At 49.5% G+C, this 13365-nt stretch overlaps 4 protein-coding genes across 4 annotated transcripts; 3 read left to right on the plus strand and 1 right to left on the minus strand.

Annotated features, from left to right (window-relative positions):
• Positions 1–2186: 2186 nt before the first annotated feature.
• On the plus strand, positions 2187–4787 carry PV08_11687 (uncharacterized protein; the record flags this gene model as incomplete). The annotated part of the gene is made up of 1 exon (XM_016385995.1): positions 2187–4787. One exon carries the CDS (start codon positions 2187–2189, stop codon positions 4785–4787), a length of 2601 nt encoding a protein of 866 aa, XP_016230127.1.
• A 1018-nt stretch (positions 4788–5805) lies between these two features.
• Positions 5806–7128, minus strand: PV08_11688 (uncharacterized protein; the record flags this gene model as incomplete). Its single annotated transcript, XM_016385996.1, has 1 exon — positions 5806–7128. The coding sequence occupies one exon, from the start codon at positions 7126–7128 to the stop codon at positions 5806–5808; it is 1323 nt and encodes a 440-aa protein (XP_016230128.1).
• Positions 7129–8232: 1104 nt separating this feature from the next.
• Positions 8233–10116, plus strand: PV08_11689 (uncharacterized protein; the record flags this gene model as incomplete). The annotated part of the gene is made up of 5 exons (XM_016385997.1): positions 8233–8493; positions 8550–8666; positions 8719–8879; positions 8967–9575; positions 9651–10116. 5 exons carry the CDS (start codon positions 8233–8235, stop codon positions 10114–10116), a joined length of 1614 nt encoding a protein of 537 aa, XP_016230129.1.
• A 744-nt stretch (positions 10117–10860) lies between these two features.
• Positions 10861–12858, plus strand: PV08_11690 (uncharacterized protein; the record flags this gene model as incomplete). Its single annotated transcript, XM_016385998.1, has 1 exon — positions 10861–12858. One exon carries the CDS (start codon positions 10861–10863, stop codon positions 12856–12858), a length of 1998 nt encoding a protein of 665 aa, XP_016230130.1.
• Between the last annotated feature and the right edge of the window lie 507 nt (positions 12859–13365).

A 13365-nucleotide genomic window follows, 5' to 3' on the forward strand; every position in this document is an offset into this window, starting at 1 on the left:
CCTAGTCCTGTACAGGTAGGAAATTACTCTGTATAACGCATTGATATACGTCCTAGAGGAATTGCTGAGCCAACTTAGAGTGAGCATGAGAGAATTGTGTCTAGTTACACTCGCCGAAACGGAGATGGAATCAAATTGACGGATCCATACATCTTGTTGTGATGCCTGTCTACTGTTGATAACAACTCAATAGTCGATAGAGAGATGTCAACTAAGCGATTAATAGTTCTTCCCTGCAATTTGCAGAGATTCTTTTAGCCGTAAAGTGCGGCTCTAGGAGCCTCAACCCCTTTCTCTGTCTAAAGAACCTGCAGGATACTCGATGAAGACCTTGCGGTCATGGGCGAGTGAGTTGAAGAAGTCGTTGAAAGCGTAAGCTTGCGATATTTCAAGGCTGAAAAGGTGAGAATAGCCCTGGGAGCCCCGGGAGTCTTGAGAGCCTCGAAAGATCTTGAGTGCAAGCGTTGCCGTATGTATCCCATGATGTGATTTCCAAGAGGGATACCCTGCTTATCCTGAGTGTGTATTCGATCGGCCTCTGTGATAGTCTTGATTTGTAGAATTTGGCTCCAATCTATGTCCATGGCAACCTAGGATTGGCCTTGTTGAGAGTACACTGATACTTGCTTGTAAGACTGGGGCGATGGGGGTAACTAATCTCGATGAACTCGCCGCGGGGCTTTAAACGTTACGCTGAATGCGCTCTGAAGAGCCTGGAGCTTGTGAGGAATGTTAACAACTTGGATAGTACAGTCATGAAGTGTACGGACATGTCGACAACGCCGCCATATTGATAGAAGTATACTCTCATCAAAAGCTGCGGGTATTTCGCTCGGTCGAGAAGGAGGACTGTGTATGGATAAGCCGGGAGAGTTGCCTGACAGTATGGTACTCGCAGTGAATAGAGTCTCATAATTGGTGTGGTAATTTCCATCCCCTGGGTACCTGTTATGGTAACAATCATGCTAAGCAGAGTGAGTGCTAGATTGACGAGTGCTATATGACGTCCCGGGGGCGGAGGCCAGAGCACTACAACTTATTCCAGGGAAGTTGGATCCTAGTTTTCATAATGCAGAGCATACTCAATTGCAAAGGGTTAGAAACTAACAATCAGCGCGTGCATGGGGTAGTAGACAGGCCAACAATGCGGGCGGATCGTTACGGAAGGAGATCTAGAAGTGATGACACTTTCCCGCGACAACATTGGGTGGTTGTCTTCGCTAGGTTCGATTGATCCCGCCAATTGTCGATCCACAAGACGGTAAGCCATGCAACGTGGGTAATCGATGCAAAGACCCCGATCTCACTGATTTGGCTCAAAAACTTAGTAGATCAGTGTGTAAAACCATTCTGTGATCTGAGCGCTCTAGTCACTAGTAGTTACATACCTATATCGGGACAAAGTTAGATAGACTAGCTCTTTTCTGGCCGATTAAGCCGACCATGTGGGTCTGCAACGCCTTTTACTTGGCAGCTCAATATCTGTGTAGGGGCCATAGCGTTGGCTGATTTCGAGGAATCCATCCACTGCATACAAACATAATGTCTAGATGCTGTGCAAGGGCCATTTTCGCCTGTCTGTCCTCGGTAATGCCGCCAATTAGGTGTCTACCCTCTCGGCGGCATGATCCGGTCTTTCACACTATGAGCTGATCTATTGTACTTTCGCCCTTAGCACCCCTGGTACTTTCACCTAGAATTTTCTAGCTGTCAGGCAGAGTAGGCCTTACCATGAGCCGATTTAAGCCAGGTTCTGGGCCCCTCCGCCCTCTTGAGCGGGGTTTGGGCTCTTGAGAGACAACCCTACTCGCAAAGATCCCAACTCGCCAGGACAATCTGCGGGCTGAACCCAGCCCTCGTTGAGGCCCAGAACACAGACTGTGTACGTCACGACTTCAATACATTACAAACATAGTATAGTCGCAAGAAATTTATGAGCATGCTCAATCCAATACTATCTGCGCGATCTAGATCAGCGCTCCATAAGCTATGACAAGGAACATAAGTTTGTAATCCGGAATTTGGTGCGAACTGTCTGTTCACTTCTCTCGTACAAAACGTTCTTGAGCTTTTATGGGTTCTTCGTTACGATTCACAACGGTCTCTTCACGTGGTTTCGGGAATTTTGCAAATATCATTGATTCAATCTGAGACTTTGCACCATTCCAGCAACGAGGACATGAAATATGTCTTCATCAGATCGCGTCCCAATCCCTGCGCCACTCCTTAATAGCAAAGCGGTTTTCCGACATAGTTCTAGATCAGCACCAAACTCGAGCCTTGAAACGTTTCAACTTGGCGATGTACTACAGACTACAACCAACGTCACTAGACGTGCAACTCTAAGCCACCTGAACGCAGCGCCACGGAAGATCAGCATAGCCATTGACAGCCTGGGCACGGTAAAGGAAGCCCAAGTCTGGAAGAAAAATGCACCCACCCAACAGCTACAACGACCTGCGAGCGACGATTCGTCCAACACCCAGCTTCCCGAAATTGACGAGGAAAGCGACCTGGCTGAAACATTGGAGGCAGTGACTGATGCTATTAGCCGACGTAGTCACAGAACACACGCCCGGCAGAGATCTTGGAGTATTAGAGCGACCACACGACCAGATGAGTCGGCTACAGAATCTCAACGCCGGCATCAGAGCGTAAGCAATCGTCCAGGACAAGGATTGCCTCCCATTGCAACCAAGTTTCCTGGGAGGTCGGCGCTCAAACGTTCATCCTCAGCAAGTGAGCACAAACTTCCATCGACGCCCAAAAGTGCCCATCTGGATCCTCTAAGCAGAAAATCATCTTCTACTAGCAGTAACCCTGGAGATACATCTTTGACTTCTACGGAATCACGATCTTCGCATGCCCATTTTCCGTGGCACAAGGTATCATGGGAGGAATCAAAAGCGAACTCTGAGCCAAAATCGCCGGGTCACTCGCGCAGGAGCTCTTTCCACCCTGGAGGACGGCTGAAAGCCGGTCTGGCAGCGACGAGGCGTGTATCGCACGCCTTTTTACATGACCGCAAGTCGAGCATTGCGATGCTCTACGAGACTGCCAAGATCCGAAAGCTCCAGCTCGAGCGCAGTAAGCGGTTCCAACTCATCTTCGAATATTCCGTTTACCTCCTTCTCCTGGCTCTGATCTACTTTGTTTGCGTCGGCAGACCTCTATGGGGAGGTCTCGTTTGGTACACGTACGTCTTGTTTGCAAACTATTTAACGGTTTCAGCTGGACTAGTCGTCGTCGCCACTTTGTCTGGTTCTTACGCTTTTGCCCCCCTGTTCATTATCTTTGAGCCCGACCCATCCCCCAACGAGGAGAATTCCAACACTGAAGGTGCGTCTAGTGCAAACGACACTGCACTTGTTGTTCCTTGTTACAAGTCCGAGCAATTGATCGGCGCAACCATCGAGGCCGCGTTGGTAGCGGGATTTCCTGCTTCCAGCATCTTCGTAATAGCCAACGGAAACTCACTTACGCCATTGGACAACACCGAGGATGTTTGTATGAAGTACTCTGTCAACCACTTCTGGTGTCCCGTTGGAAGTAAAATTGTCGCCCAATATGTAGGGTGTTACGTCGCCAAGGACTTTCCCTACGTCCTTATGGTCGACGACGACTGCATCCTGCCGCCCAACTTTCCGATCAAATCCAATTTGATGCGCGAGAACCCCCAGATCGGCTGTGTCGGGTATACTATCAAGTCCGTAGGCCCAAATAGGAGCCGTGGAACACTTTGTCAGCAAGCTCAGGATCTTGAATACAAGCTCAGCGGCCTGCAACGTGCATTTGCCGGCAAGTTGGGCAGTGCAACTTTTGGCCATGGTGCAATCTGCCTGTGGGAAAACGAATTCGTTCGAAAGGTATTTCAGCATCACCCTGGCTTCTCAGTGTCCGAGGACTGGTTCTTTGGCCATGTGAGCCGGGAGCTTGGAAAACGTATAGTTATGTCAACCTCTGTATTTGTCGAAACGGAAACTCCGGCTGCAGTTTTCATTGGATCCGGCGGTGCACGGGGCGGCTTTGGCGAGATGACAGTTTTCTCTCAACGATTCAAACGATGGAACTTCTTCTTCGTCAACGGAATCTACTACAACTTCCAGTACATCTTCTTCTCGTGGAAGCTTGGGTGGTGGGAGATCGGGGCCAAAATATTCGTGTTTCAGGAAATCTACGAGACGCTTCTCTACCTGATAGCACCACTTGTGCTGCCGATCAGCTTCGTGGTGCAACCGTTGTTCTCAGTATACGTGTTTGTGGCGGTGTATGTGATGTACCTGATCAACTCTATCATCTTTAATGAGGTGCACCTCCGGCTCAAGAAGGAAAGAGTCGGTCTCATGATGCTGATATTCTACTACATGCCATACAAAATCGCTCTGACAGCTGTCAACGTCGGTAGCTGCTACTGGAGTCTGTGGAAATACGCCGCCTACTTTGCAAGACGTCACCCAAAAATCGTCGAGGACGAAAATGTGGTTGGTGTTGTCCTCAAGCTTGAAGAAGGAGAATATAAGACTGCTGGCACAATGGGAAGTTATGGAGAGGCCCCAGCCAGCGAAGGCGTGGATCCCTTTGAATGGCAGCGATCTGGTTCATTTGTCATGACAGAATCCGGATCTAGCCGCCCAACAATCCGAAGAAGAAGAACAACAGTCACTACGCTGGAACTTGAAGTGAGCCCCTATGGATCGACTGACATGGGCGATGCCACCCAGACCTCTTATGCAGTCACTGCACTGGACCAGGCTCACGTTGCAGTACGTGATTTTGCCGCAGTATAAGGCTATTCCTCATGTAGAGGATGGAATATGGAATTCGCTTGACAAGGGGGCGGTTGAGAGGGAATTTGAAGGAAATTATGATCAATCAAGTAGCGACCCTGAACACAGCGCCAAATAGTGTAGGTGTGTATTTATCGCCAATTCTTGAGACAATAAGCTCTGGGGACATAGTTCAAAAAGTTAAAGCACAAACCAGAAAAGTCGTTTCGAACTCAAAGTCTTGAGGAACTTTGAAGACCCCTGGAAACAAGAGCGGAGTCTATTTAGACTTCGTTAGTAATAAGCATTGGAGAGATACCGATACCGCACAGCCGTCAGAGGAGAATGAGAACAACTGTTTCCTCGATTTTGGCGCCAAACACTCAGAATGAACAAGAGCAGCCAAAGGGGTTTTCAATTCGTAATCTATACTCATCGCCCAAATTGGCAACCAGAGAAATATGTAACCACTCAGCAGCACCAGTCAACGTCTTGACCATATTCAGACTGCTCGTAGGTAAGGCCGTTGCCGTTAATTCCAAGGGCGCCAGCAACGAAGAAGCCTCTAGAGCCCCGAATAACTACTCGCTGACGCAATTATTTTGGGTTTCGATATTTAGGAAGCTATAGCATTGAGCGAGGCGATGTCGCACACGTCGGGCATGCAAACGGGCTGAGATCGGACATGTAACGCTTTGAAGTGCTTTGCGTATTGATTCTGCGACATTTCGACAGATGTCAACTACTATAAGAGAGCCCTGAAGGTAATGAAGCTCGGTACAAGTCAAGCCAACCCTGAATTCGGGCCATCGTCTGCATTGTGCAGACGTAGCCGGATGTCTTGACGAAGCTTCTGCTGAGACCAAGTCTATCACACCTGAGATGCCCGTACTGGTCTTCTGTGAAAGCTCAAAAATGCATGCTCCTACTATAATTGGACTAGACCAGACCAGTAGGTTAGTTGATCTTTCGGGGTGTTTACCGAGACAAGCGTCTACTCAACTTGGGAGTGGTCTGGCTTATCAATGAAGCTATCCTATTACTGAGGTTTAACATATTGGTTTGGAGGCCGTGAAATGCCCAGATTTTCCCTCAATGTGGCACCTTCATAATCAGATCGAAACAGTCCCCGACGAACTAACTCCGGCACAACATGAGTGCTAAAGTCCTGCAGGCCTTGAAGGAGAAGCGGCTGGATGACCGCGAAACCATCTGTTGCTTCTGCTTCAAGCCAAGCCTGCAAGTCGTCGGCGATTGACTTTGTCGTTCCCACCAGAGGTCTATGTCCTAGGCCGACTGAAGCTCGCTCGGCTAGCTGACGCACTGTCAACTTATTCTTGAGCGCAAAGGATGCAATAGCAGCGGAGCGCCCCTGTGAGAAAAGTGCCTTCCAGTCTTCTGGAAAAGGACCATCTAGATCCGCCTCGCCAACATCGATTCCTAGATTCTGGATAGCAATATCAATCGGCCATAATGCTGTCGCCTCGGCGAGCTTAGCCTCCGCCGCTTCCTGCGTCTCACCCCAAATAACCGCCACACCGGTAAGGATAACGAGATGATCAGGATTCCTTCCCGCAGCAACAGCCGCGCTCTTCAAAGCACGATACGTCTTTTGACCATCCTCTATAGAGTAGTTGGCGCAGTAGATGACGTCGGCGGATGAACCACCAAAGGAAATTCCTTCCGGAGAAGTCCCTGCTTGGGCAATCACGGGATATCCTTGAATGGGTCTCTCAACCTTCAAGGGCTGAGTGATCTTGTAGAGGCTGCTTTCCAAATTGGGCGGATGAATCTTCTCAAGGACTACATAGATGCCGGTTTCCTTGTTTCTGATCAGTGCATCGTCTTCGAAACTGTCCCAGAGAGCCTTCGTGGCTTGCAGAAATGACCTTGCTCGGAAGTATTTCGCGGAGCTGTCTTTGGTCTCTTCGCTAGGGATTCGAAGATTCTCTGAACCGGGCCCAGGGGTGGTGACAACATTCCACCCCGCACGACCGTGGCTAATGTGGTCAAGACTGGCAAGCTGGCGAGCAACGTGAGTAGGCTCGTTATCACTGACACTGGCTGTATAGATCAAGCCGATATGGTTTGTACGAGCTGCGATCGCTGAGAAGAGGGTTGCTGGCTCGAATGTGCTGACGCTCCAGAGATGCTTGGCCAGGGGCCCGGATGGGAAGCTCGCTCCGTCTGCGAGGAATAAGGTATCAAACTTGGAGGCTTCGGCGAGCTGGGCATACTCGATGTAATAGTCGACGTCAAGGCTGTCGTGAGCATGCTGGTCTCTATGTCGCCAGATTTGGGTCTGTTGGCCGGAATAGATAAACGCAGCCAGATGAAGCTTCTTCGGTTTCTGTTTTGCCATAGCTGTGCTCATCGTTTCAATATCTATTGTATGGAATCTGATTTGATTTTTGTGCTGCGGCCTTATGTCTTCACCTTCGGAGAATATTGAAGGAAGAAGGTTAAGATGGATCAACCGGCGCTACCGTTATCAGTTCTCAGCGTTACTTGTGACTTGAAAGAAACTCGTGTCAGGTCCGCAATACTTAAGGCACATCAACAATCCTTCACACAACGACACGGAAGAGCCCCGCTCTACACGGTCAATTGCAAGCGCATGCCATGGGACAACGGGCCATTACTTTTAGCGCCGGTCTGCGAACCAGCTAATGACTGGAGTTGGTCGGTTATGCGGCTCGTTGAATTTGAAGGTGGGCACTGTGGTGAATGGTGTGGTAAGACGCAACTTTGGCTGAGATGGTGCATTACTTCTCTTTGCATGCTGATCTGGCGATATCAAGGCTATCACGCCATCGTACAAGCGCTCCCGCCGTTGCCTCGTAGGGCACTCCTTAGCTTGGCTAATCGGCTGGGTTTCTCCCATCACAATGATTCCCTTGTGTGCCTCGAGATACCTTTGCTTTGACTTCCTCTCCCTCCTATACATTTTACGGCTAATTGTTTACGAGATGGACGGTTCAGTTGTTGATCAATGCTAGGTTGCAAGGAGGAACATACTATGGGGTCAAGTAGACACAGCTATATCTCATAGCAGCTCGCGCGCAACGAGAAGATGTATTCTTACATCTGTGACATCGATATAGATGTGGAGCGACACCCGTTTGTTGTCCTGCGCCCGTGATAGTGACTGGGATTAATGGATTGTAACCCCGCAACTGAAAGATACACGGGATCTCGAAGTATAATAGCTAACATCTCGGTAATGGTAATGATGCCATGTATCTGCAAATGGTGAAATTGACAGCGTGCACCGTAGGAACCTCCACATCCTCAGCTAACTTTTCACATGGTCTGAAAGGAAGGTCGGAAGGTCCTACCTCGAGTAGACTCTTTCTGTATCAGAGCGTGTATATATTGTCGTGTCCAAGGGACAGCTGGAGGATTACTTCCTTCTTTTTCGTTACATCAGAGCAACACCGGTATCTGATCCTTGTGTAGACGCAAAATGACTTCAGTATCCAGTGACAAGACCTCAGCAAAGGTCGCCTCTATTGATCAGACGATCGTGGTTGAGACCACAAAAGAACCGCCAGTAACTATAGCAGATACGGCTGAGCTTGAGGATGTTACAACAGACCTTCGACATCATCCAGAGGCACGCATCGCTTTCCTGGAAACTTTCAGCGCCGAAGAGGAGAAGGCAATCATGAGAAAAGTTGATGTGCACTTTGTTGTCCTCATTGGTCTGATGTTTATGTTCAAGAATGTACATGCAGCCATTTTCCCTGTCGCGGAAAATAACTTTCTAACAGTGCTTTAAAGATTGGCTTTTCCAACATCTCCGTCATACGAACCATGCAGCGTGGAACAAAAAACAATATCATGACCGAGCTCGATGCCACTGCTGACAGGTATAATCTCGTGGCTACAGTTCAAGGAGTGAGCATGCCCTTCTTCTCAATTGAACCCACTAAACAACCACTCTGTACAGATTGCATACATGATTTTTGAGCTTCCAAGCAACTTGATGCTGAAATGGATGACTCCTCATGCTCTGGAAGCGAGGATTTTCTTCACTTGGGGCATCGCCACGGCTTGTTGTGGTGCAGTGCGCAACAGCACTCAACTCATTGTCTGCCGATGGTTTGTTGGGTATGTTGTACCCATCTCCCTTCGCTGTTAGCATTGGAACAGCTCTATGGCTATCGACCATACTTCAAGTATCTCTGACCAAAGCAGTATGCTCGAGGCCGGTATGTTCCCAGGTGTAATCACGACGCTGTCATACTGGTATCGAAGCGACGAAGTCGGACGGCCGATCCTCTGGTATTTCTCAATTGCCCAGTTCTCCGGTATCTTCGGCGCACTGGTGTGTTATGGAACAAGCTTCATGAACGAACTTCAAGAACTTTCTGGCTGGAGATGGACCTTCATTCTTGAGGGTGTTGCGACCATGCTAATGGCCATCGTCATTTTCTTCTTCCTGCCAGATTTCCCCAAATCTAAGCGGAGCGCGTCGTGGCTCACGCCTCGTGAGCAACAATTTATTGAGGCTCGGCTATCGCCTCATGCTCCGGCCACCGGTGATCCAAGCTGGAACTCCAAGGACGCCATTATCGCCCTTACAAGTCCTACGACTTGGGGATTTCTGTTTGACCAGACGCTGATGAACTTGTCGACGTATGCATTGAACTGGTATCTACCCAGTATCATTGCCGGGTTGGGGTTTGTGAAGCTTCCTACAAGTCTTCTGCTGAATATACCACCGGCTGTTGCCGGCATCCTCGCCATGGGAGTATGCGTCCTGGTGACTTCGCGAGCATGGGCTCCTCGACCCCTAATCTGCGTGTAAGTTGGATGGTTGAAGACCTAACTCATCTGTCAGCATCTATTCCTTTCTTCCTGAGCTGACTTACCTGGTAGGCTTGTGGTCTCTGGCGCCATGATTTGCTATGTCCTGTTTTTCTCCGTCAAGAATACTGGCGGTCTCTACACCGCTTGCATCCTCAGTCAATTCTTTGGCGCTTCATACTACGTGCCGTACTGGTCGTGGAGGACCTCCATCATGTCGGGATCTACTGGAGCTGCTTTTGCCATAGGTCTGCAGAGCAGTATCGCGCAGTTAGGTGCGGTCGTTGGACCACAGTTCTTTCCGTCTAAGTGGTCTCATAACCGCTACCGCAATAGCTTTCTGATCGGGTTGGCCATTACCGTTGCTGCATTGATCACAAATCTTTGGACTTGGTGGCTTACAAGACACATTGAGCGCCAGACGCAACAGGTGCGACGGGCTACTTTAAAGGCGCGGAAGGCGGGCAAGGCTTATACTGGACACACGGATATTGATGTTCTGAACGACGACAATATCAAGAACCGAAAGTGGTGGTGAATTCGTTAAGAGGAGATATTCTGAGTCGCTAGAGGTAGCCTCATATCTGTCGAATCTGATCTCAGTTATCATTCATGAGGGAAGATAGCCTTCGCGCTCCGAGGCGTTCCAGGCTAGGAAGAGCGGCTGTGGTCGGACATCGACAGAGAATCAAGGCTTGCAGATGTGCGGACGGTGCCTCTCTTACCACGTGAAACGTGCCAAGCCACTCATTACCGTGATTCTCAGACCACCCAGATAGTTGGTACGGTACCCTAGAGCATGTTTCGTGGAGATAGGATCAGCATGTCCAAAACTCTCAAAAGCTGGCCAAGCAAGCTTCATATCGGAATGGAGTCTGTCGAACCATAGATAACGGGAAGCCATGAGTGGATCTCTGTGCCGCGAACTGGAGTAACCCCGATTTCGTCTTCTGGATCAATTCTGACGTGATTGATAACACTCCTGAAAAATGTGATTTGAAACCCAGGATTTCCGGCTAACCAGAAATTTCGGCGATACAGTTCGTCCGAAATGAAAATGATTGTTATGTACTAAATGAGAAGTTGGCCTAGCATCACCAGTTTTCAGTGGTGCGAATTGTGAGGAAAAGGCCTCCGAAGGTATAATGCTTCTGACGGCTGCAACTCGTTAGTGCGATATTGGGATATCACCCATCTGCTTCAAAAGAAGGGTTTCATCTTGTGAAGGAAAACATACTCATTAACGAGAGATAGACGCATTGCTCCAGTTTCAGCACTAAACATGACCGCTACCATCACAGTTACGACTGAGATTGAAGCGGACGGTCTCAGCCTCGAAGCAACACAACAAAAGTACGCCGAAGAGGCCCAGAAACGCTTACGGCCCGACGGCCCGTCACAGTTCGTGACTTTGAATGATAGCGAAGATGATCGACTTCGGCTGTTGAGTCTTGATCCCTGGGTCGATCATGAAGCCTTGAACAAAAGGCCCTCCCCCGTCGTCCAGGGTGCTAGTTACAAGTTCCTTATACTGGGCGCTGGCTTTGGTGGGCTTCAATTCGCAATTCAGCTTATCGAGTCAGGTCTGGCCACGAGAGATGAGGTCCGTTTCTTGGATGCCGCTGGGGGTTTTGGTGGTACTTGGTACTGGAATCGATACCCAGGACTTCACTGCGACGTTGAAAGTTACATCTACATGCCATTGTTGGAGGAAACTGGATACATGCCTACGCGCAAATATGCACCAGGAGCTGAGATCCGCGAACACGCCGAGCGTATTGCTCGTCATTGGAATCTTTCCGACACTGCTCTCTTTCGTGCCGAAGTTCAGAAATTGCAATGGGACGACGACACAAAATTGTGGAACGTGAATTATGTTGAGCGGCGAGGAGATACGGAGACTCCGATACCGCAGACAGTACAAGCACAGTACGTGTACCTTGCTGGCGGAGTTCTAACCGCTCCTCAAGTTCCTAAGCTGCCGGGCCTCTCGTCATTTTCGGGCGAAATGTTCCACACCGCTCGATGGAACTACCGCGCCTCGGGAGGGTCACAAGCTGATCAGCGCCTGCACGGCTTTCGGGGCAAACGAGTCGCGGTCATCGGCACGGCTGCCACTGCGATTGGCGTGATCCCGGAAATTGCAAGGTATGCCAAAGAGCTTTTTGTGGTCCAGCGGACGCCAGCCTACGTGAAACCCCGAAATCAACAGATCACAGATCCAGAATTTTACGAGACCAAGATCGCCAGAAAGCCGGGCTGGCAATGGGAGCGGCAGCTAAACTGCAACAGTTTCATCACGAATTCGGCCAAGCCAGGAGAGGAGAACATGGTTGCCGACGGCTGGACAGACATGCCGGCCTACTCAGCTGTGGTTGGGTCACCGTCCCACGGAGTAGTCGACGGTTCCGCAGACTCTCTTGCCAGACACATTGCCGAGTTCAACGCTCTTGATTTGCCACATATGAACGCAGTTCGCGCCAGAATCGACAAAGTCGTTCAGGATCCTGACATAGCCGAGAAGCTGAAGCCTTGGTACAACTCATATTGCAAACGGCCTACCTTTAGTGACGAGTACTTGAAGTTATTCAATGAGCCCCATGTACATCTTGTCGATACTGACGGGCAGGGCCCTTCAGCGGTCACCAGCAATGGACTGGTCGTGAACAACCAGGAGCTCAATGTCGATGTCATCGTGTTTAGCACCGGCTATCAGATTTCAAGCGCTCGAGGGGCAAATCCAGCGGCCAAGCTGAATGTAGAGATCTTAGGCCACGAAGGCAGGTCCCTCGACGACAAGTGGAATGAAAACGGTGCTGCCACGCTCCACGGATATGCGACAAATGGATTTCCAAATCTCTTCTTCACTGGTTTGTCACAGGGGACCACCACCGGGAACAACGTCTGGATGCTTCGAATTATCGCTGATAATGTCATCTATCTACTGACGGAGGCGTTTCGAAACACTCCAGAGGGCCGGAGACCGATTCTCGAAGTGACGAAGAAGGGTGAAGAAGCTCACACAGCCGAGGTTGTAAGGCGGGCTCCCTTCTTCTCTTTGAGCCGAGGCTGCACTCCAGGATACTTCAATGGCCACGGACAGGCCAGAACGACTACGGATTCCGCGTCGAGGGCTAAAGCAGCAAAGGGCTCTACTTGGGCTGAAGGCACGCAGTCGTTCTTGGAGTATATCAGGAAATGGCGGGAACGTGGAGGGTTCGCTGATGTAGAGGTCCATTATGATTCTGATCCACAGGCTTCTGTCCAGAATGGAGAGTAGTAGGACGCTTGAGATCACTACCGAGCAAGTAAAAAGCGCGCATAGATATTCATGACTCCATCTTTTTGAGGCAGTGGTTTACTAAGATTGACCTTGGACATAGCACAATAAATCGTCCCGAGTTTCATCCTGCTACTTGTAGATATTGCGACAATGACCCTGATCGTTGAAATGGCCAGTTCGCTTTCATCTACATTGGTTTATAACCTTCCGCTACTCTCAGTTCTCACCAAAGCCTAATCTCTCACATCGCTGAGTTCGAGATCGTGTAACCCAGAGTTATGTAGTGCCAAAAGTTCTATGCCAGGCGTCTCTTGAAACAGTCAATGGAACCTCGACTCTCTTTCCAGGATCTATGCGCCACGAAACTAATGGAGGTAACGACTTGTTGCGTTGATCTCAAAGTGAACTTGTCTCCACGGATAAAACATCTTCCGATGCGGAAAGAGGCCGCACGCATGAGTTAAGGCTACGCTAAACTGAACAGGGCAACGCTTCCTGATCTAG

The sequence above is a fragment of the Exophiala spinifera genome (genome assembly GCF_000836115.1).
Source record: "Exophiala spinifera strain CBS 89968 unplaced genomic scaffold supercont1.10, whole genome shotgun sequence".
In the NCBI taxonomy this organism is placed as follows: Eukaryota; Fungi; Ascomycota; class Eurotiomycetes; order Chaetothyriales; family Herpotrichiellaceae; genus Exophiala; species Exophiala spinifera.